At 43.5% G+C, this 23,432-nt stretch overlaps 1 protein-coding gene across 5 annotated transcripts; it reads right to left on the reverse strand.

Annotated features, from left to right (window-relative positions):
- Positions 1 to 1,769: 1,769 nt before the first annotated feature.
- On the reverse strand, positions 1,770 to 23,034 carry cep131 (centrosomal protein 131). Of its 5 annotated transcripts, none has more exons than XM_026177847.1 (30): positions 22,864 to 23,034; positions 20,556 to 20,752; positions 20,381 to 20,469; positions 17,632 to 17,743; positions 16,996 to 17,123; positions 16,577 to 16,681; positions 16,273 to 16,452; positions 16,020 to 16,137; positions 15,780 to 15,896; positions 15,056 to 15,251; positions 14,461 to 14,555; positions 14,261 to 14,380; positions 13,929 to 14,124; positions 13,735 to 13,829; positions 13,451 to 13,630; positions 13,172 to 13,363; positions 12,674 to 12,811; positions 12,471 to 12,596; positions 12,113 to 12,229; positions 11,900 to 11,929; positions 11,396 to 11,498; positions 9,599 to 9,800; positions 8,440 to 8,547; positions 8,157 to 8,274; positions 7,980 to 8,054; positions 7,383 to 7,525; positions 6,793 to 6,970; positions 6,436 to 6,632; positions 2,995 to 3,055; positions 1,770 to 2,888 (listed from the first exon to the last, which is right to left on the reverse strand). In XM_026177847.1, the coding sequence occupies exons 2-30, from the start codon at positions 20,739 to 20,741 to the stop codon at positions 2,817 to 2,819; spliced, it is 3,777 nt and encodes a 1,258-aa protein (XP_026033632.1). In that variant the 5' UTR covers positions 20,742 to 20,752; positions 22,864 to 23,034; the 3' UTR covers positions 1,770 to 2,816. The 5 variants fall into 5 exon arrangements, with proteins under 5 accessions (XP_026033632.1, XP_026033635.1, XP_026033633.1 ...); XM_026177850.1 differs by lacking the exon at positions 22,864 to 23,034 and adding an exon at positions 22,408 to 22,572; XM_026177848.1 differs by lacking the exon at positions 22,864 to 23,034 and adding an exon at positions 22,182 to 22,260.
- Positions 23,035 to 23,432: the final 398 nt, after the last annotated feature.

A 23,432-nucleotide genomic window follows, 5' to 3' on the forward strand; every position in this document is an offset into this window, starting at 1 on the left:
TGTGGCACTGAAAGAAAACTGTAACAATAAGGTTTTAAAGTGTTCACACTTGAGTTACATAATGCTTTGTGTTTCAGAGTACTTCCAGAGTAATTTTGTTTGTTCCCGTTTAGTTTCTGCTTAAAAATGTTTCCTTACACTTGATTTTTTTCTCCTTTCTACTTAAAATGACAGCTCTGGTGTTAGATTATTATTAGTATTAGTATCAGGGTCAGAATATAAGAAGTATAGAGCAAGCATTACAATCCAAACACTTTCAGTAAACTCCTCAGTTTAAACTACAACAACTATTTTTATTTTTGTCAAAATGTAATCTTAGTTACATTTTATGTAACTAAAATTAAGCCAAGCTAAGTGAGAAACAACAGTCAACATGCTTCTCACAGTTTGAGTTGAGCTGGTTGGAGAAGTGCATGCATTGTTCCAGCTGAAACGACTGAAAAATTTCCCAGTTGGTTTTTAACGAGAGGGAATGGGAGGGGTGGTAACAGCTGGAATACTGGTCTACAGATATTTCAAGCATTAAATTCTGTAATTAAACGTTTAGAAAGCGTCAATAAATCATTTCAGGCTCCAAACCGACAGCAATTTAACCTCATTATGTGGACTCCATCGTGTCTGAGACTGAAGGCTTCTTCGTCTCCTGCTCATGAGTTATGGAGAGCGAGGGACGACGGGAGGGCGGAGGACAGAAACAAGTAAACATTTGTCTTTTTTCCCCACAGCGAGAAGAAACGAGGAACACGGCGTGTTTTCCAAACATTCTTTGCCTTTTATTCTCTTCACAGTTTTTCAAAGAATCACAATGAATAATCATAAAAAACAGACTAAAACAAAATGAACTAGTGCATTCAAGAGCTATAGATGTAATGCTGAGCAGGAGAGAGCAGGAATGCTTCGTATAATGTTGCAGTGAATGTGTGCGTGTGGGGGTCAATGCAGGTCACAATGGGGAGGAGAGGAAGCACACACAAACACATGCAAACACACAAAAGAAAGGCTCACTGGCACTTGTAGGACGGGCATGCGTGAGGAATGCCAACTCACATCGCCGCCCCTGTCGTGTCCGAGCCCAGCTGCCCCCCGCCTGCTGTGCCGACGGCCACAGTGGCGGCTTCAGCTTCGAGGCCTCCACGCTGACTCACAGTGAAACTCAGGGAGCGTGTGACACATCAACCACCCATGTGGGATTTTTTTTTTTATTATTATTATTATCTGTGCTAAGCAGAGAGGGTTAACATTGATTCAGGTTTAATGGTTAACTATGTGGCCAAACTAACCCGACTTTAAACCAGCAGGGTCCCGGTGGATTACGTTTCACACATTGGGGCCTGGACGACTTGGAGGTCAGAAAAAACCTGACATACTGTATTTAGATAGACTAAAAATGGAGCGGTTAAGGTCTCACCGTCACACTTAGTAACCGTGTAAATGTTCCTCACAGAAGGAATAAAATACAATTTCGTCTTGAGAAGGTTTGAGAAAAGCTTCCTTCACAACCTTGACCTTTCTGTGGACATATTACACCACGAAGGTCGTGTACGAGTCCTAAAATAAATAAAGCAAGATGAAAGAATAAATATTTTCTCATCTGGGGTCTAATTTTGAGACTGCCGGGGCTTTTGCAGTCACATCATGCTGTACCTAAATAACAGGCCTTACTTCCATGTTTAGAGTTTCTCTCTGCAACACCCCTCCCTCCCCTACTCAGTCTACGAACCGATAAATCACCTCCCCCCGATGACTTTCTGTGATTTTTTTTTTTTTAACACATATTACGCATGTTTGAGTCATGGTCTGTCACAGCGCCGCCTTTGAAGCTCTGGTCACATGATTCGTGCCCCCTTAAATCCACCAAACCACCCTGCTCGGTCCCAGCTCTGCTTTCCTAACCCTATAAACATTTTCTATGCACTTTCCTCCTTTGCTTCACCCAACATCTACCTCAGTCCCTCTTCTCTCTTTTTTCTCTTCCCTACATTCAGAAGCCACTCTGCAATCATGTGACCACAAGCTCTCCTCAGCTCAGTTTCCTTTAAGTTGCCGTTACGTCTCATCGCTCTAACAACATCCTACACTCTCTCTAACGTCTGAAATCTGTGTTAGTAAATTTCATCAAATCGCTTCGTTAGGTCTAAAGTTTGGTCGAAGACCCGTTAAAAACAAACCGCTCAGAGCTGGGCTGCAGTGAGAAGTGGGGGGAGGTATGGGTCCTGTAATTAGCGCTGGCCTTGAGGGGACGCTGGGACAAAAATGCATGACTCAACAGAAAAAAAAAGGCAGAAGCTCTGCGTCAGCTCTCATGCTCATGGCTGATCTCGGGCCTTGGTTGTGAGCGGCCCTCCAGACGAAAGAAGAACAACCCCCACTGTGTCCCACGGCACACCGGTGCAGGCCTGGGCTGGTCTGAGAAACATCTGGAACTGTTCGGTGAAGCACATCTGTGGGGAACATTTCTGCGCCCCAGACAGGAAGAGGAACATTCACAAAAAAAAAAGAAAAAGGAACAGGAAGTTCACCTGGTCTGTGGCATTTAAATGAGGACGTTCAAACACAACATGCTCCTTCGTGACGGTCAGGGGAACGGAGCGAGGGGGGGTGTGCAGTGCTTTTACCAATTTTTGTATTTTTAAAGTGAGGTAGGGCAAAATTCTGAAACTTGTTCAACTTTCAAAGGGTCCACAGGTCCTGTCTCGCTGCAGGAAAAACAAACAAACCAAAGAAAAAGCAGCATCACAATGGTTGGACCCCGGCGTGTCGGGACGGGCACGCTGATGAAAAGGTCCACAGAGAGATGAAACTGGACATCCTGTCAGTCACTTCTCCAGCAGCTGCTTCCTCTGCTGTTCCCACAGGGCCTCCAGGTGATCCGCCCTCTTCAGGGCGGCCTATCAGAGGAGAGAGCATTGTTTAGACACGTCTGTCAGTCATTCCTGATCACTGTGCTTTCATATCATTCACGCCCCGACAGGCAGACTGCACGTCCCGTCCTACCTCGTGCTGCTTCCGAAGATTGTTGACGGTTTCTTCCTTCTTCAAGATGGCCGATTTCACTCTGGTAACGCACAGACGAGAGGACGTTAATAAAACATTGCTGGGTCGTGGGTTTGGATTTGCTCATTTCACTTCCCAACAATGGGAGCTGAAACATGTTAAACTGGTAAAAAATGCTTTTTGTAAATATGCGCAAGAGTGGCGGGGGTGTTGAAAGGTTTTTAATTTATTTTTGGCCCCCATTTGAAGAGGCTTTCCTTCTCTGCGGGCTGTAAATACAGATGTGTTTTTAATGATCTACCTGTTTAAATAAAGGTTAAACGACTCGCTGCGCCATCCTGTGGTATGAAGTGTGGTTACACAAATGTACAGCCCCAACGATAGTCCAGCTCCTGCTGATACCTCTTCAACACAAACACAAAATTGTGGGTATAAAGTCACAGGAGCTGTTTCTTCACATTCTGCTGATGGAGTTAGTGACAGACACACACACACACACACACACACACACACACACACACACACACACACACACACACACACACACTTAGCTGAAATATCTTAAAAAATGGATGGAATATTTAGGAATAATACTTAATCCGAATATTGATGAGATTATGACTGATAATGTAGGAAAACTACTTAGTAAGATTAAAACTAATTTGGAGAAGTGGGGCACGCTGCAGTTGACATTATGGGGCAAAGTAAATACAATAAAGATGGTAGTAGCTCCTCTGATTAATTATTTCATTGGAATGATACCAATTTGTATTTCATCACAAATTTTCTTAGGGCGCCTGCTTAGTGGGCTGCCCACTGCTTCACTGAGTGAATGGGTCAAATGCAGAGAAAAAACAAGTAATTTCCCCATGGGGATCAATAAAGTATCCATTATTATTATTATTATTATTATTATTATTATTATTATTATTATTATTATTATTAATATGATAAAACACTTCCTTTGGGATGGTGGCCCTCGGATCAATCTTGGTAGACTGTACCAACCGAGAAAAGAAGGGGGTCTGTCCCTACCCAACATAAAACATTACAGCATGTCATTTGAAATGTCCAAGCTGTGTAAACACTGGGCAGCAACAAATTCAAACCTGGACTGGGTCATAATGGAAGGTGAATCGGCCTTTCCATTTACCCCCATTGAGGTGCTGGCTCAAAAACCGGACAATAAAGGGAATAGAGTAGATAACCCTATTTTAAAGTTTTCAAAAAATGGTGTGGCAACAATCTGTCCCCATACTTTCAAACATATGCACCCTGTGACACAACCCAAAAATAGAAAAGGTAAACAAAAAGAATTTATTGGCCACAGTGGCACATAAGATTAATAAGTGATTTATATGAAGATAACACACTCATGTCTTTTAAAGATCTGACAGCAAAGTTTAACTTGGAAGAACCCGGCCATTTCTGGTGAGACTAACAAATGAGAGACTGTCTGAAAGATCAAATAAAGTTGTCTCAGTTGTCTCAAAGAGAATTTCCTTCTACTTCCACTCTTACTTACAAAGGCATTGAAATGGTATAATTGATGTCACTGGGTTAAAAACAACACATGTAAAAGTCTTAAAAGTATTTGGGAAAAAGATCTGGATCGTTCCTTTGACGAGGGAACATGAGATTCAATCATCTCTGAAAATGGGTTTTACATTAGGGAGGCTGGAAGTAAATGTATTCAATATAAAACTCTCAACAGGTCCTATTACACACCAACGAGACTTTATAAAATGGGAACTGGTAAAGATGTCCTGTGTTGGAAGTGCCAAGAAGCAAAAAGGTACGCTAGTACGTGCTTTGTGGGAATGTCCACTGGTCTCCTCAATATGGGAAAATGTTTGAAAATATATGAAGAGCTGGGTGAAAGTTAAATGACCTAGATCACCGAGATCGTGCCTATTGGGGGACAGACGCGAGGTGCCACGGTTAGACAAAGCAGGCTTCAGAGTGTTAAACACTGGACTTGTGACTTGTGTTCGTCTTATTTTAACACTTTGGAAAGAACCTCGGACTCAAACCCTGAAAGTGTGGAAGGAGAAAATGACTGAAAATGCCGCACGCGAGACAATGCTGGGAAGACTGAGCAGCAAGACAGAGACTAACAGAACCATGGGACAGCTTCTGTTTTTATGGGTCTACAGCATGACAGCGGTGGTTTCAGATTGAGAATGAACTGAGGTGCTGCACTTTAGTATGTTTGCCTTCCTTGTGACATTTCCTGACATTAAGAATAAACTGAAATGCGAGCCTTGATAAATAATATGCTGATAATTTAGGAAATCGTGTGTGTGCTGCCTTTGTAAGCTAGTCAGCTCCAGTTTCCCAGGAATCCCTTGACTTGAATCATCTTGTTACTTTAATGACCTGAAACGCCGACTGAAGCCATCCTGCACCAGTGTTGGATGTCACCAGTGCTGCAGCCAGGTTGAACATCTGGAAAATTGCCACAGTACCTGAATGTTTATTAATCAGATTCAGTGTCACAGAGCCGGCCTTCTGCTCAGGAGACAAACATTTCAGAGCCGCACTGAACGTCGCGTTCACGTTAATCAGGTCACCTTCAGAATTGCTCCAACCCTCTGTCCTTCTCGTGTTTCGCATCTCTTACAAACTGGCAGACATTCAGTGGAGCTGCTTAAGGTTCCACCTTTTATTAAGTCTGAGCTTCACTTTCAAGCCACGTGCCAACATTTCTCTTTGCACCTTCAACAGGGGGAATCTGTAAGCAGCCAGCAGGCCTCTGACAAGACCTACTGAATGTTTGGACACTGCTGCTGACCTAAATCCACAGGCAGACAGCTGGAGATGGTGACTCACTCACAGCTTTGGCTTCAAAATGGTTACACACATAAAGTTAATGTCAGAACAGATCATTTAAAAATTACAGGTGGTGACCAGTGGTACCGCTCAGCCTTCTAGTACAGCGGTCTCCAACCTTTTTTGCACCACAGATCAGTTTAACGTCGGACAATATTTTCACAGACCGGCATTTAAGGTGTCGTGGATAAATACAACAAAATAAAATGATACGACCAAGACAAAAACTGTGGTATGTTGTAAATATAATAATAAACGCAAATTCACTGTATAATTGTGTAACTTTATTAGCAGCGTCCTCCTGAAATGCGCCAACAACATTGAGAGTAACGTTGTCCTCTCTTAACGATAAAAACCCTGAAAACCATCAATTTCACACCCGAGCCTCAACTCTCTTTCCCAGTAAATCCAAAGGATGTAATATTTGTTGTTTCTCATTAGTTCCCAGTTTCAACAATGGTCCATACTAGTTAAAGGTTGTGCTAGTAAAGAATTAGACCTGATATTTGAAGCTTAATTGTGTTTTTAGGGGTTTAAAACTGAAAAATAATACAATTCGCTTTTAAAATTTACCATTTTACTTAAATCATTTTGTCCCTTCCAGCTTACCGTTGGTGGACTTCTGCCAGTTCTTCCTCTTTCTCCCGTGTGACCCTTTCCACCTCCAGCCGCATCCTCGCTCGGACTTCTGACACCTCCACCTTCAACCTGTGATTCTCCTCCTCCGTCATCACCAAGCGGTCGGCAAACTCCTGCCTTATCACCTCCGCCAGGTTGCGGCGCTCCTCCGCCAACTTGTCCCTGGCCTGATGAGGGAAGTTGGAGGAATTCTACTGGATCTGTCTAAACATATTTTCCATTTCTGTGTCTACTTTCCACTGGCTAGTAAATGTATAACACAGCAAATAATCTCAAATCACTTCTAAGCTGCAATTTTAGTTTCTCTCTCTGAATGATGCTCCTTACCTGCGTGATCTCTTCAGTTTCCTGTTCTTTCTGTCTAAGTGCGGCCTGCAGTCTGATCAGCTCTCCCTCCGTCTCCATTTGCTGCTTCCTCAGGTCCTGCTGCTTCGCCACCGCTGTCCTCTCAGAGCGCTCCAGCTCCCTCAGCTCGGTCTCGTACTTTTCCCTCACGCGCTTTAGCCTGTAAAAGGAATGCAGAACACAAATGTGACTTTTAATATAGTTGTTAAAAACAAACTAAAAAAAATGCCCAATGCTGTACTATTAAAGCACATCCACGTTAGAGATGATGTTGACACAGAAGGAGTCACAGCTACTAAATGGGCCTTGGATCCAAATTTAGGTAAAAGGGGACCTTTGAAAGTTTCTCACTGATATTTCACTAAATGATGAAACATCTATGATAAAAAACACAGAGATAAATCTGCCACCAACAGCAGAAACTGTAGTGAATCTTTACTGGGCAACAACCCAGGTTGCTAGATTTTTTGTATCGTATTCAATGTCTAATAATGTCACACTGTCTAAATTAGACACACACACACACACACACACGCACACACAAGCACGCACACGCACGCACACACACGCACCTGTTTTCCGCTGCCCTCTCACACTCCTCTTTGTCCTTGCTGGTCTCCTCCTCCAGCGTCCAGATGGCGAGCTCTATCTCTTTGTCACGTTCTCTTCGCAGTTCTTCTTTTAGCTCGCGCTCACGGGTCAGCAGCCACGCTTCCTGTGGACACACAGAAACACGCATGCTGTTAGTCTACACACATGGCACTGAATTCTAACACTGTCAGTTCAGCCTCATCTGTCATCGCGCCCTTTTTAATTCTTTTTCCACTGTCAGCGTTTCTGCTTTCTCTGAGAAACAGTTTCATGTTTTGCTACAAATCCACAGTTTGATTTGAGGAGAAAGCTGGAGGGTAGAGGTCAGCTGGAAACCTGCCACATTCCTGTGTTGTGACACGCACATTTCAACATTTCTGTCTGAAACTGATACACAAACTGGAAAAAGGAAAGGGAAGGGATAATAATCCCAGGCAAACAAGCAAGAGAAGGTAACCTAGATATCTACATGTCAGTTAGTCAAACACTTCCCACTGACAGAGTATACAGCAGCCACACTTCAATCTGAAGAAAAGAAGAAGTGAATGAGAGCAGATACAGCACAAGGCTGCACAAACCTCTTTCTTCTTGTAGTTTTCTTCCCACGTCTGCTTTTCGATGTCCAGACGCTCCTGTAATGCCTTCATTTCCACCTAAACGCACAAACAACACTCAGCGTGAGACTTTCAGATGGATGCTCGTGATGCTGATAGAACGCAGACTTATTTCTTGACGCGGCTCTGCAGTGTCCTCACCTGATGTCTCCTCTCCTGCTCCTCCCTGGTCTTGTCCAGCTCTTCTTTGAGGGCTCGTCCAGCCAGAGAGCTGTTCTCCTCCAACTGCCGCCGCAGATCCTCCAGCTCAGCGCGCTGCCTGTGACACAAACACAAACCAGTGCTTTGGAGATGGACAGAAACATCAACACTCATCCCATATGCCAAAAAACTGTTGACTCATTAAGGATGTGTTATATGGGAAAGGATCCTGTAAAGATCCATTAAAATAGCTCGTGCAGATAAACCTGACCTTTGACCTTACCTTGCAGCCAGCTGGGCCAGCCTCTCTTTCTCATCAGCGACCTCCTTGTAGAGACGCCTGCGCTGCTGCTGCAGAGACACCTCCTCCTCCTGAAGCTGCTTCTCATATCTGAGAGACAGACACACAAACACAGACGATGACTAAATCTGCACAAAAGCCTGTAAAACACGCAGGCGTCTAATTAAGAAACAGCTGCTAACGTGGACTGGTGTGTGCCATGATGTGAGTAACATGAAAAGCCAGAATCTTTATTTTGTCTCTCATCTGAACCATGTGAACACTAAAAATATTCATCAGCAACATGCAGAGTAAACTTTAATGATGGAAGGTCATCTTCACGTCAGCTGGACTTCACTTTAAATTTAAAACTAAACCTGCGTAAGTAAATAAAATTCACCTTTTTTTAAATGTAAGCACATTGATCTGAATGTCTGAGTTTATTTTAATATTTAATTAATATAAAATGCAAACAAAAGTCTCATTTTCGTACCAAATGAAAGCCCATTGTTCCAAGTTTGCATTTTCCATCATCTTCAGGATTTCCAGCACTGACTCCCTGCATGAGCAAAGGGCTGACTGAGGGCTTTTTTGCAGCATTGAGATGTTTTTATTGGTGTGCGCTACAACCATTAGATTAGCTAATGTATCTCATTAATCCATTTAAAACTATAAAAACAGGAAAGGATTAGTGGAAGTATTAATGCCTAATGATGCTGTTGCATTAGCAGGGCTTTCCTGCATATAAAAGCACTGGTGCCCATGAAAGAGGTTTTGTCCTTTCACCAAAAGGAAATCACGAGGACTGTAGCTAAAGAAGGTTTTACCTTATTTTAAAAACAAAATGGGGTCAAATTGATCAAAATATAGAACACGTGTTAGTCAGCTGATTGTAGCACAAGCACAAGAAGAAAAGGGCATTTTGGATGTTGTTTTTTTTGCCTCAGATCTTCTCTAATCCAAGGTTTGAATGTCACACTGAGTGCCACCCCCATAAATGCCTGATCTAAAAGTTTATAAAACATTGTGCGCTGGAAATTCATGTAGTCTTGAAAACTGATTCCAAGACAGTTTAATGCTGATGTTAGCTGTTTCTGTTGCATCTGTTTGAGCATAGAGAGCCTTGGGCAGGTAGACAGAGTATATACTGTGACACGCCCACCTCTGTTTGGCTAGCTCCCGCTCTCTCTGGCACTGCTCCTCCTTCTCCTTTTCCAGCTGCTGACGGAGGTCCTCGCACTGCCGGACGTAGCGCTGGGCGGCCCGGTCGTCCGCCTGCAGCAGCTCCGCCTCATGGAGCGTCCGCAGCTTCTTCAGCTCCTGCTTGTGTTTAGAGATCAGCTTCTGGATCTCGGGCTCGAGGCCTGAGAGGAGGAAGAAAAAATGTTCGAGCTTTGGATGGACAGGGTCTGCACGATGTTTAAAGCTCACAGGACAAACTTTTAATATTCACTTCTTTAATCAAAAACCTGAACGTGTTAGTGAAGTAGAAGCAAACACAGGAGAGAAATGCCTCTGAAATACAGTTCTACATCCTCGGGCCTGCCACAAACGCCTCATCAGCTCTGGCTGACAACAGCCTGTGACGTTTCATGGAAGCGGCCCACAGCAGACAGAGCAGTGGAACAGCACGGTCAGCTTTTGGAAACTGTTGTTCATTTTGCCCATAATCCAAGCTACACACAGAACAACTGCTGTGTTTGCACTACTTAGTTTATTTACCAGCATTTGTCTGGTAACTGTCAAGCACATAATACAGCTCTGACTATGCCAAAGTAAATGAAAGGCCACACCTTGGACCCAGCAGACAGCAGATAATTTTACCAGAGGCTGTGTGAGACTACTGGCAAAGAGCAAGACATCCTTACTAAAGTCGTTTTTTTGGTCCACTGTAAGTCCACTTTCGTGCACTCTGAGGTTCCTTGACATTAAACGATCTAATTAAATCAGTATTACCTTTTTAATTAGCCTCCATAAAGCTAATTGTCCGACATGAACCACTGCAGAGCTCAACAGTGAAAAAGACTGTTATATTACAAATATCGATGCAAGGCATTACAAGCTAATATTTACCACACCTCTCTAAATAAATAAAGAGAACATAATTATATTCCCAGCTTCAAATCAAAACCAGAACACGAATGAACTCAAATAGTTTCTACCAGTTTTGAGGCTGACTGTGGCCTTCAAGTTCAAAGTGGAAGGCCCTCTGTTGGTATCTTGTTAAACAGCATAATAGACTGATTGATAAATAATCTCAATGCAAATGAATGCAAAGTGCTGCTTTCATTACACTGTTTGCTTATGTTTTTGCTGTCATATTGTGCACTTGTGATATAACAGGTACTAAGCAGGAGGAATCTCTGAAGTGCGTAGCAACATTAACCTGCAAAGTTCGGGGACGTGAAAAGTCTGAGACTTTATCAGCACAGAAGAAAAGCTGAAGGCCTGTTAAGACTAAACCAAAACAGAGCTTTTACATATATGAATATATATCCACACATGTTGTTCGTCTTGTCTTCCTCCTGTCAGCCTCAACCGGTAAGTTGAAAAGGGATTTTTTCCTTCCCACTGTTGCCAAAGTGCTTGGTCATGTAAGGGTCATCTGATGGTTGTGGTTTCTCTTAATAATTACCTTAATTATTAGGACCTTTGAGGCGACTGTTGTTGTGATTTGGTGCTATAAATGGGAATAAATTCCATGACACCGTCTGATACCTTTGTCAGGAAACGGTGTTTCAGATCTCATATGAAATCTGAATGAGTAAAAGGCGATATGTGAATCTGAGAGCGTGGAATCAGAAATATTTATTTTCTTGATATAAAGTGAACAAAAGTGTTGATAAAAACAAAACGTCTTCCTGGAGCAGGGTGCATTCTTCCTCTTTGCCTTGTGTGTTTGAGCAGCGCTTTGGTAAAGCTGCTGTAAGCTCAGATTTCCAGGCTCTGTCTGCGCTACCTTTGACTGTGATCTCTTTGATCTTCTTGGTTTTCTCATCGATCCATTTCTCCCGTCGGATCTTCTCCGTGGCACTCATCAGGTCTTTTAACTTCTTGATCTCCTGTTGAGCGAGGGAGTCGGGAAGGGGAGAGGGTAAAATTATGGTATCAAAGTTGAGCGCCACCAAAATGATGAAGATCTTTAATACACAAGCAGCACAGTATCTGTCTTTCTAAACAAAGTAGGGTGCTCTTAGGTGACTTTGACACTGGGACAGTGATGGTGAAAGGTAATAAAAGGAAAAGTAGGGTTAAAATCTTTGGCAAAGAAAAACTTAAATAACATCAAGAAGTGTAAGCTTTTTCATCTGAATGTAAAATGTAGATAAATGAAAGAGACTCACATGCAAACAGACTGGCCAAGAGAAACAGTGTGTGGAAAAATGAAATGACAAATGATGGAAGAATGAAGGAAACGACTGTTCCAAAGATGACTTAGTTAGAAGAGGGGAAAAAAAGTTACCTCGCACAAGGGACCGAGAATTTGCCACACCTAAAAGCAGGAAACAAAACACGTGTACAGACAAGAAAGAAAGACAGTAAAGAAGAAGGAGGGGAAATAGAGAGAAAAGAGAAAATTAAACAAAAGCAGCACTGCAAGAAAGAACGACATAGTCACGCAGGAGGCAAAGCAGAGGCAGGAGAGATCTGCAGAAGCGCTCGGGACCTCTCTTACCATTTCATGCTGCTCCTGCATCTGTGCGATCTTCTTGGTGTACTTCTGGTCCACCTGCTTCAGTTCTCCCACCACTCCTTCACAGCGCTCGCTCAGAGCCTTTTTATCATTGATGAGCTGAAGAAACAAACATTTTTCAGATGTGATGTTTAAAAAACACTGAAACACTCAACAGGAAAACATCGAAGACCGTCGAGACAAGCCCATCTTGTTTACCAACTCTTTGCATGTGTGCTGTATTGCTTCATCATTGTCTGGACCAACATCAACCTTTATTGGCCCGATTATACAAACAAGCTTTGAAAATATTCGAGTAGAAACCACGTAAATTAATAACAAAGACGAAACGAGTGCATACCTGATCGATGAAGGTGAGGTGTCTCTGGATGGTGGATTCATATTGTTCCTTCTGGAGCTGGAAGTTCCTGCTCAGCTCCCTCTCCGTCTCCTTCACGTGTCTTATCGTCAGCTCCCTCTGCTGGGCCTGACAGACATGACACGAGCTGTAAGCGCGACCATCTAAAGCAGGTAAAAACAGCGACAAGTGTTAATCTCTCCTACCAGAGCGGTCTGCAGCATGTTGACGGTGCGTTTCTTTTCCTCCAGCTCCAGTTTGATCCTCATCATGGAGCCGGTGAGTTCGGCAGCAGTGGCCGACGCCTGCTCAACACCGGCCAGCTCCTCCTCAGACAAAACAGCCTGAAAGCACAGCGAAGCCAACATGTCACCTTTCAGTTTTAGATAAAACAACCAGGGACAGACTCACAGAACATCTATCCATAAATTTAAAGGGCTGGCTTAACTAGATGGTCCTCAGCAATTATAGGGAAAAACACCTGCACACAGTCACGGTCTGTTTATTCTCAGCCCACAGAGATTTATGGTTATTTTTTAACCAGTATACCTAACTGTGTTTCCTTTACTTAAACATAATACATGTTTTGTTCTGTTAAATATTCTAAATCAAACCTTTAAAGAACCCAAACTGGTCAGAAACGTTCAAATCTGTGTCAGTTTGCTAAATGAAGTACATTGTGGCGCTTTAGCCAATAAACTGACCTCTCGGTGTGATCCTGAGGTGACAGAGCGTGGCCTCTCCTGCTCTGACTTCTCCATCTCATCCAGGAAGCTCATGATACTCTGCAGCTTGGCCTCAGAGAGCAGGGCGCCCCCATCTGGCAGTGCAGGGTGGTGGCTCAGCTGGCCGTGACGCTCCAGGTTATCAGTGGTCAAAGAGTTGGAGTCCCCGTCCTTTAATTGCAGCCACAGCGTCATTGTTAGTTCACAAAATTTCTTACAAGAAAAACCATAAAAATTAGTGCAACATAACGCGCTGACCTCATCGATCCAGGCGTATTTCTCTTTGCGGTAGCACTTCGGCTCCGACAGCCTCTCCGGCTCCTCCTCCAACAGCTTTAGGGTGTCCAGCAGCTCATTGAGGGTGGTTTTAGACTGAGCCCTGCTGGATGAGGCTCCCTGCCTCTGGTCCTCCACGCTCACCGACCTCTGCAGGATCTCCTGGAGCACAAACAGAGCAAATGTGTTTAAAAATGATCAGATGCAAGAATTAGCAACAGAAAATGCATGGTAAAACAAGGAATATTGGAAATTTTCATTTTTACCTGGGAACACTGAGAACCTCTGCGATTGGACAGAGCTGGGGAAACAGCTCTGAAGCTGAGCTCACCCAAGTCAGCCACAACATTTAAATTAGAGTCTGTGGAAACAAAGACACTATTTATGTTAAATGCAAAGTAGTTCAATTTCGTTTCAGTCTTTAATAAAGTCTTTTGGGACCGAGACACACATCACAGACCTGTGTTCTTCGTTTTAACATCTGTGGGCGACATCGGGTTGTTGTTGTTGCTCGGTGAAGCTGGACTTTTGTTGGTCAGGGAAATCTTGGGCGTTTTTTTACGTCCTCCCACACCAGTCTGCCTCGAGTTTTCCAACTCCACCTCCAGAGTGTGCTGTGTCTCTGCGGCCTGCTGCACTTTTATGTGCTGCGGTCCCTGTGTCACACCACCAGAGGGAGACAAAGGACAACTTTTAAACAGAGGGAGACTTTTACATCACGACTATACAAATAGTATTTTCATTTAAAACATCACTTAAACACTCAAGTAGGGATTACCACAAAGCACGTACATCAGGCGTGTTTGTTTTGGTAGCAGTGGGGCGGATCAGGAGAGCTTTCTCCTTACGGATCGGTTTCCTCTCACTCCTCTGATGTGGCTCCTGGGAATTGTCTTCCTCTGCTCTGTCCTCCTGCAAACCCAAAAATATTTATTTAACATATCAATACAAGGAAGACAAAGAATCGATTACCTGGAGAGCTAAGCAGGTACCTGGGAGCACTGAGAGCCTCTGTGATTGGACAAAGCTGGGGAAATGGCTCTGAAGGTCAGATCACCCAAGTCAGCCACAACATTCAGATTAGAGTCTGTGGAAACAAACAATAAATCAATAAACATATTACTGCTACTTTATTCATGCTTACTCATAACACTCTCCTGGCAATCAGACAAGACTGTAGGTAGCTGTAATATTTACATTATAGTGCTGAATAACAACAACCAGGGCTCTTATACGCTGTATATTTTTAAAGACTACATTGGATTTTCCACTGAATATAAATTACTTCCTATAATATTTGTTAATGAAAAATAATGAGACATTGTGTCCTAAAATGAGCTGCAAACACATTAACAGTAATTATGTGGGAGTCAGCAGGTGGAGGAGGGCATCTACTAATTGGAAAGATGGCGGTTCAACCCCTGCTGCTCGAGAACCGCGATACTGAAAGATACTGAGTGTGAATGTTTGATAGAAAGCACTCAGATGTAGGAAAAAGGCCTTTTATGAACGTGTGTATGAATGAGACATGTTAGTAGAAAAGCACTATATAAGAAATATTCCACTGCAAAGTGAAACAATGTGGACCTGTGTTCTTCGTCTTAACATCTGTGGGCGACATCGGGCTGTTGTTGCTCGGTGAGGCTGGACTTTTGTTGGTCGGGGAAATCTTGGGCAGTTTCTTTCGGCCTACCACGGCGGTCTGCCTCAGGTTTTCAGGCTCCGCCTCTGCTGCGTGCTGTGTGTCTGCTGCAGCCTTGTGAGCTCTTTTCTGCTGCAGCTCCTGTAACAGACCAGCAGGGGGAGATAAACGTAATGCTGATGATAAAACTGTGCAGCACTCAGACACAAAGTGACAATCAATGTCTTTACAAAGTAGACTTGGATCCACAAAGCCTCCTTTCATATATGGACATGGTGCTCTTAGTTTTACACAGTTGCATAACATCCAACAGCAAACAGCAGGCCGGAAAAAATGAAGCTAGTGCCAAAAATCCAATAATTGAGGCTGGCTATAGAAACAACTCAGTCCACAGACTCCAATTTTAAAACGTCCAACTTTACAGCAAAAGCACTAATGTTGAGTCCTAAACCAATGGGTGACCTCACAGTGGCGACATCCATCTTTGACATACAGTCTGTGGTTGCTAATGCAGTTTTTAAATGAAAATCTTTACTACGAAGGTCCAACGAAACATGTTTCACAATTGCATTATAAAATATAACATCCAAGATTAAAGCTATCTGAGGCTGTTCTGCTTCAGTCTCATAACTTTATGGAACCACATGCTGTGTAATCAGAGGTGAGCACCTGGATGGCAGCGAGGCGGGCAAGACGAGCCTTCTCCTCACGAATCCGTTTCCTGTCTTCGTCCTTCCTCTGCTGCTGCTCCAGGCGCCTCTCCTCCTCTGTTCTCTCCTCCCACTCCTTCGACAGGAGAGATGCAGATTGTTTCAGTGCAGCCGCAAAACAAGGAGAAAGACAAACCCAGTTAATATTACGCCGAATAAAAGGGGAGCTGTGAGACAGCCTGCAGGGGCACATAGATACCTTTCTTTTACTGTCAAGGATGCGTTTGAGCGCTGCCTGGTTAGCGTGTCGCTTCTTGGCATGGTGTCTGTACCAGCGCTGAATAGTGACCGCCGCATGATTCACCTGCTGAATAAACCTGCAGATACACAAGAGAAGTGCTTGTGGTTTTTTGGACAAACGTCAGTTTTACCACTACTTTCAGGTCGCCCAGACTAAAAACAACAGAGCAGCTCACACGCACACAGTGGAAACACTGTCATGTGGGTCTGACCTTTCAGCCTCCTCCTCTGTCACCTCCCTCCTCCGTAGCAGGACAGGGCTGCCGTGCTGAGCTGACACTGGGGATTTGTTGTTGGAGGCGGGGGAGGTGGTGGAGAAATTTTTCTGGGACTTAGTGAGGGAGCCGCTCTCCAGCGACACCTCGTCGTTCGCTGTGGCTTTCAAGATGTTACTGAAAGAAAAACGGAAAATAAAAAACTTTAATCGAGACGCAAAGCGGACTGTAAATGTGAAGATAATCGACGACGTGTCACTGAAGCTGTGTGAGGGAGCAGCTCTTTGATTTCAGGACATACTTGAAAGAAGGCTTCTGGTTGGAGCTCTTAGGTGTGAGCGGCTTCTCCGAGTAGTTATTGTGTAAGATGGTGGTGACGGAGTTACCCACAGCTCCCTTGTTGCTCCTGTGCAAAAATAACAAAACCAAAACAGGACAATCAGACTCATCAGCTCATCTTTCCCCACTTCATCCTCCCACAGGCATTAAAATAACTAAGACATATTCTTATCCAATTACAATCTCAGCCCACGCAGGATTTTTTTTCTGACATATTTCATGGAAGAAATATTCTGTGTGGGTGGAATTTTCTGAAGAAATATCAGCTGCTGTGATCAACAGGTATGAAATACGAGAAGCGGCTAAACATTGAGAATTCAGCAATGCAAGGAGACACCTGGACTATTGTGTGTGTGTGTGTGTGTGGGAGACGAGGCCCACCTGTTGTTGGCAGTGAAGCTGGCAGCCAGAGCGATGCCAGGCTCTCGTTTCTTCAGGCTGGTGGGAGAGTCCACGCTGCCGGTGCTGCGGGAGCTCGAGTGCGGGGGGAAAGCTCTCGGCTGGTCGTCCTTAACGGTGGAAAACAAACAGTCATTACACCCTGAAATACTGCAAAACACGACAATCTAGAAAGTGTGTATGATTGGAAAGACACAAAGAGTTTGTTAAACATTGTTACTGGTTACTTCAGCTGCCAAATAACTGAAATGTATCTGCTTGTAAAGCCGTACTGTTTCAACCATTTTTCAAGATTCAAGTGTCTCCAGCCTTTGATCTTGTCCTTACAGTGTGCCTCAGTGCTTCGTCTCATTCATCAGCTTTTTATCGGCACTCTTTGTGTTCATCACGTCTTCAGCATTCAAACATTTCCAGACGAGAATCCCTGTCGGGCCGTTGTGGAGTTATAGCAGTACTGTACGTTGTAGTTTTTTATGAATACATCAGTTGGAAAACTTGACAAACTTGTCAAAATAAAACTTTTGCAGAAGAGAAACCTGCAGCGAGCCGCGGTAAATAATTCCTCTATGAAAGGTGTAAATATGACGACAGAGTGAGAATAAGATCGAAGGTAAATACCAGGATGTTCCATGTGGTTCTGTCTGGCGAGGTCTTGCTCAGGCTCGCCAACTTCTTGCGTCCATCGGAGCTGCTGTCAAACAGGGCCAAGTAGTCCTCCCTCTGGTCCTCACTGAGGAAAACAACAGGCAGGAGTTAGACCACAAACACAGACAGATGATATCAGAAAGAACATCTGCATGGAAGGATACCACTGAGAACAGAGTGTTATGAAGTAGTGCTCACATTACTTTATCATTGTAACATGACGCATTACTGCAACTGTCACCACGATTTTATTTTTATTTCTGTTTGGACAAAATAAAAAAACAGTAATGTAGCTACGGGTGTGCCATGATGTGCAAATTAGAGCAAAATCGGTTAAATCTGGCACGAACGTACACTCGTAGACTCAACTTCCTAAAATAATGATATCAGGCTATTAATACTCGGTTAAGAATGCTAGTCGGTTGAGAGCTGTAATGTTTAAAGAGTGGTCAAGAATTGTGAACTGAACTGCGGTTCTGGTTCCACGACCTGCAGCTTTACTTGATTTTGCTTTTTTTGCTATTTTTTAAAAGACTCAAATGTTACCCGTAAGCCAAAAAAGTCTTGAAAACATCATTAAATGTGGCTGAAAGCACTATCTGGGTGCAGCACGGGGGCTTAGCAGTGACACAAAGCAGAAACTTGAGCTGTGGCTTTTAGTGGGAGCTTCTGTGATAAATGTTGTAATGACAGCTGCAGAAACGCGTCTCATCCTTACTCTTGTAGCCCCAAGCGCTGGAATTCAGTATGCAGCAACTGACCGTCTGCTGGGGGGAGTATGGGCTGGGTTATGGATCCCATGTAAACGCATGCATATGCTGATCCCACGGCTCATCATGCAGCCTTCAAATAGCTTTATGCACCAAGCTGTCCGTCGTGAGGCACAGATGTAGGGTGACCTCCTGTCTGGCTCGGCCTCTGCTGGTGTTTCCGTCTGTGTAAGTGTGTAAATGAGCGTGTGTGTCTGTGAGGGAGGGGGCTGAAGCCAGCTGGCCCAATGAAAAGAAATCTGACAACACTATTCAGGCTGCACATTCCTTTACTTTTTGCTTTAGGAGGAGGAAGCAGCCGAGAGGGAGAGGGCTGGCGAGTGACCCAATGACAGCCTGAAAAGGACTCTGGAGACTTTTGGAGGGTGAGGGGAGTGCTTAGTATGTCTTTACATTTAAAGCCCCTCAGCTTTGCATCCTCAGAGGCAGGAAGGGGAGGGCGGCAGCTGCCACACAATGCAACCACAGCATGCACACACACTTCTTCTCCTTTCACTGTGTCCTTGTGGAAGGGGGTAACCTGACCCCAGAGGTACCAGCCCTCCCCCTCTAATGAGGGACAAAGCAAGTCTATGCACCCTGCAACCCCCAGCAACAGCCACCCGGCACCCCTCCGCTCTTTATCATGCAAGAGCCGGGGCGCCAAAATTCCCATTGTCCGAGCTGCTGGAGCGTCAGGGCTGCCAGCTGTTGCTCGCTGAAGAGAGACACTTTGGTTTAAAGAGCAAAGGTGAAAGAGACACACACGGCTTCAAGCCTGCACATTATCTAAGATGTACGCATTCTTTTTGACTACAAACATGACCTTCAGATTTCAGATCTTGTGCGTTAGTGGAATGATGCTTGATGATCTAACAGAGCCCAAAAGCAGGTTTTCCCAGGCTGATTAGCAGAGTATGTGTCTCAGTACAAAGTGTTCTGCATAAACTGCAGATTGTCAATGTCAGAGATAAGGAAATAGAAATTCAGGGCTGCAAATGCCGGACAGTCACAGTGTGCTATTACCGACAGAGGTTTGTAATAAGGAGCAGGAGCTTATCCAGATAACTCCAGGTTTAACGCACTTCTTACTGGGGTGCATTGCTCTGGTTCACAGTATTACTGAGATAAGAAATCATCAAACATCAAATCATAATCAGTTCTCCAGAAAACAGCATCACCTCTCCTGGAAGGTCCCTCAGACGTCTTTTCCTTTCTCTGCGTTCTTTGGTGAAGCTTTGCTTTTTTCTGCTGCTACAAACAATTTTATTTTCTCTATCCTTCAATATAGAATACCAGATAAGTAAAGGTAACTAAAGTACTTGTTAATCATGTATGTAGGCCAAGTCTCTATTTGAATTCTGCTTTTGTATTTATTCTTCACCCACAGACTGTTTAACATCACTGTCACTGCAGATGAAAGAATACAATCTAAGACTGTGTGCACATCTAAACATTAATTTAAGAGAGTACGCAACTGTCTTTATCTTAATGATGGAGCTGTCATACCAATAGTTAAATTTGTTAATTTACAAATTCAGCTTTTCTTCCTGGCTTCAAATAGACTGAATTTTATTAGGATAGCAGCTCTTTGTGTAAAGCCCGCACACATTCAAGCAGCACTTACTATACTTTTCCTCTTGCACACACTCACATCCCTGCTGCTTTACCTGCAGCAGTTGTGTTACTTTCAGTCTGTATTGTGTTTAACCTCCACATATTTTTCCAATAGTTTATCTTCATTTGTTAAAATCAGTTGCTCTGTTGCCAGTTAAGATGCTGCCAACATCGTCCCTTTCATGTGAACGCGCTCACAGATAGATTGATAAAAGCAGGGTTGATTTATGACATTAATAATCATAATCACGTGACTGCTTAGCCTGATTGCTGATGTCAGCAGAAGTGCAAGTAAAAGACATCTTGGCTATGTTGAACGTGCTTCATTGTACAGTGCCCAGATTCTATGTTTGCACCTGATGTTGGCCTGCTGGTTGACCTGCGTGGTGCTGTTGGACCGCCTCAAGTTCTTGATGGATCGCGAGCTGCCAAAGCTGGTGTCGCTCTGCAGAATAAAGAGCATTCCAGACATTATGTGAAGAATTCAGAAACAAGCATTTCTACATTCTGATTTAATTATCTGTGACTCACTAAAGTGTTGCGTTTGCCTCTGCTATCGCCCGCCACAGAGACCGAAACAGAGCGAGAGAAGCATTTCCCCGGCGACGCACTGCTGGGCCTTTTGGACATAGACAGCTGGGAGCCTGACAAGCTGAGATCCAGGGCGTCTCCTGAGACACCTGATGGGATGGACGAAGGGCTGCGTGTTGTGTGCATCCTTTAAAAACCTGGAACAGAGTTGAATCGACACGGTCGGCCACAAATGCCATTTCCCTGAGGATTCAATGTGCGAAACCACAACAATAGAGGAAATAACAGCCATTTTTTCCTCTGGCCGCTTTGTTTCCCGTGGTAACCAACAACAACACCACGCACTACTTTTACACCAGCTCAAAAACAGAGAGAGATGTGAAAACTAACGAATGATCCTGATGGACAGCTGCATAGTGGTAATATTGCATTGATAACGTGAATTTTATAATTAAAATGCACTCCTACTCCAGGATTACTACACAGGAGAAAAGCGCTTACAGCTCTTCACAAGTTGTCTGGATCACAAAGAAGTAAAATACTACAGTTGCTTCTTTCCATAATCCTAACAACTGACAGCTTTACATTTGAGCAGATTGAATACAGAAAAATAGACTCACATTGCTAAATAATATTGAACAAGCACTTAGATATCTCAGGCTCTTAATCAAGGGTGGGCAAAGTTTTTCCCAGAGAGCCATTAATTAGTTGAGTTTGCATCATTACACTAAAAAAAGGGGAATGATTTAGAGGTGTAATTAACTCAATGATAAAAGGCAAAAAAAAAAAGCATAACAGTTTGCACGGTTAATATTTGGTAAGACTGCCTTTATTGTTCAGCACAGCCTGAACTCTTTTCCAAGCATCTTCAGGAATAGTTCTTTGGGTTTCTCAAAGACATTCAAAGCTCTTCTGTGGATGTTCGCTGCTTTTTCTTTCTCTGTCAAAATGATCTGACAATGCTTCCGTAATGCTGATGTCCAGGCTCTGTGGAGACTGAGCCATGATAGTGTGTTTTTATTTCCATATCCCTTGGGGATAAATAAAGTCTCTCTGATTGTGATTCTGAGTCTGATATGCTTTTACTGCAAAATGAAGCAACTGCCAATCAGGCTTTTTCCAGAAGCTGCTGCATAATTCTATCAATTTTGACAGTCCAATGGCTGAAATGCACTCCCAAAGAAAAAATTTGAACGACCTTCAGAAAGCCTGGAGAACTATTGTTCAAGACTACTTTAAAAATGGCAAGACATTCTGAGTCACTGGAGCAAAATATTAAGAAATGAGTGGGATGGAGTTTATCACAACGCTTCTCTTTCAGTAATTGCTTTAAAGCAACCGTGTCTACCTGCTTCGTGGATGAATAACTCAGCAGTTAAAAAAGAAAAAGAATCCAACAAACAAACAAAATGACTTTACTTGTCATTTTATGATAGCTGCTCCCCACCTGCACTGTTTGAGAACCACTGGACTGAAGGAAGGTCACAATACCGAAACACCTTCCACAACAAAGTCGCGCAGTTATCTTAATTTTTATGAAAAATATTCCCAAACTTTGGAATCTGAAAATCCCAAATCTTTAATTACACCTCCAATCAACCTGTGCTTCCTGCCACAGGTGCTCACCTGAGACTCTTCACCTGACGTCAGCTGCAATGCCCCCCAACAAATGAAGAATAACACCAGTCACGTTAGTTTTAAATACCTCCAATTAAAACGTCGTGCTATAAATAACGCGACAGTATCGGTACCGTGAATTTTTTTTTTTAACCTTTTATTTATTTAGACTGGTTCGGCCCACTTAGCCATAAATAAGGCATGTTTGAGGCATGAAGCTACCGTGAATGTTTACCTTTCCGAGCAGCTCTCCTACAACATGCTCGCTCCCGACACTCCGGCAGGTGTACCTTTGTTAACTACATTAGCCAATCGTCTGTTCTCAACCACAGAAGTCTCTATTGGTCGTTACAAACGAGAAACTGAAGCAAAACAAACCCCCAGCACGCTAACGTTAGTTTCACTAAGCTAACGCAGTTATTACAGCTGCGTAAGCTTGGTCTCCCCGTTGGCTAAACCTGTGAAAATCGGTGTGTTTGTCTGTTTTACCCTTTAAAAGCATTAAAACACTGCTTCTGATTTGCAAATCAAATCTGTAAAGCTCTGATGTAGCTCAGCTGGAGAGAAATAAAAACGGCTGTTATTTAACTGAAGTCTGGTCAGAGCTAACTGTTCACTCCTTTAATGTTGCCCCATCAACCTGCCAAAAACGCCCGTCGTAAAAGCAATAACGTCAGCGTCAAGTACTTACTTTAAAAGCGGGATGGCACCATAGCTGGAGAGCCTGAGGACGCCTCACTGATAGTTAATCCCCAACACAATCCTCTGATAACCAGTGAAAGTAGTCCGTTGACTCACAGCACAAATATAACGCTTTAACATCATCGCTGTGGCAACACTGACAATCGCCTCCCTTCGACGTTTCTGATTGGCGGAAACCAAACTAAAGCTTCCTCATTCTTGCACCTGATTGGTAGTTCAGAGGCGTCTGTATGCTGCGCATATTTCAGGGGGCTTGGAGGGGGGCGCGTCTCAAACCACGGTTAGGTTGACATTGCAAAAAAGGAGACGTGAAGGAAAAAACAAGATTTTCTCTAAATTATTATAAAATAATCCGCACATTGCATCGTTATACGCTTTGAGAGTGAGCTGACCCAACTTAATTTAGCATTACATAAAGTTTTCCTTTAATACAGCTCCAGAATAAAGGCTTCATTCTTTATATTCATTACATGCTACTAACTTTGTTTGTATTGCTGACCGGAAAGGCAAGAGACCTGGCACAAAGTCTTCAACAACTAATAAGCAATTATTAAATAT

This window comes from Astatotilapia calliptera, chromosome 8, assembly GCF_900246225.1.
Source record: "Astatotilapia calliptera chromosome 8, fAstCal1.2, whole genome shotgun sequence".
Classification (NCBI taxonomy): domain Eukaryota; kingdom Metazoa; phylum Chordata; class Actinopteri; order Cichliformes; family Cichlidae; genus Astatotilapia; species Astatotilapia calliptera.

Excerpts from the sequence above, each read along its gene's own strand:
- cep131 (XM_026177847.1), bottom strand. The coding sequence starts at position 20,741 with ATGCACACAACACGCAGCCCTTCGTCCATCCCATCAGGTGTCTCAGGA. Across the intron at positions 12,597-12,673 it reads ACATGCTGCAGACCGCTCTG|GCCCAGCAGAGGGAGCTGAC; the intron begins GTAGGAGAGATT and ends CATGTCTGTCAG. Across the intron at positions 2,889-2,994 it reads ATCTTCGGAAGCAGCACGAG|GCCGCCCTGAAGAGGGCGGA; the intron begins GTAGGACGGGAC and ends CTCCTCTGATAG.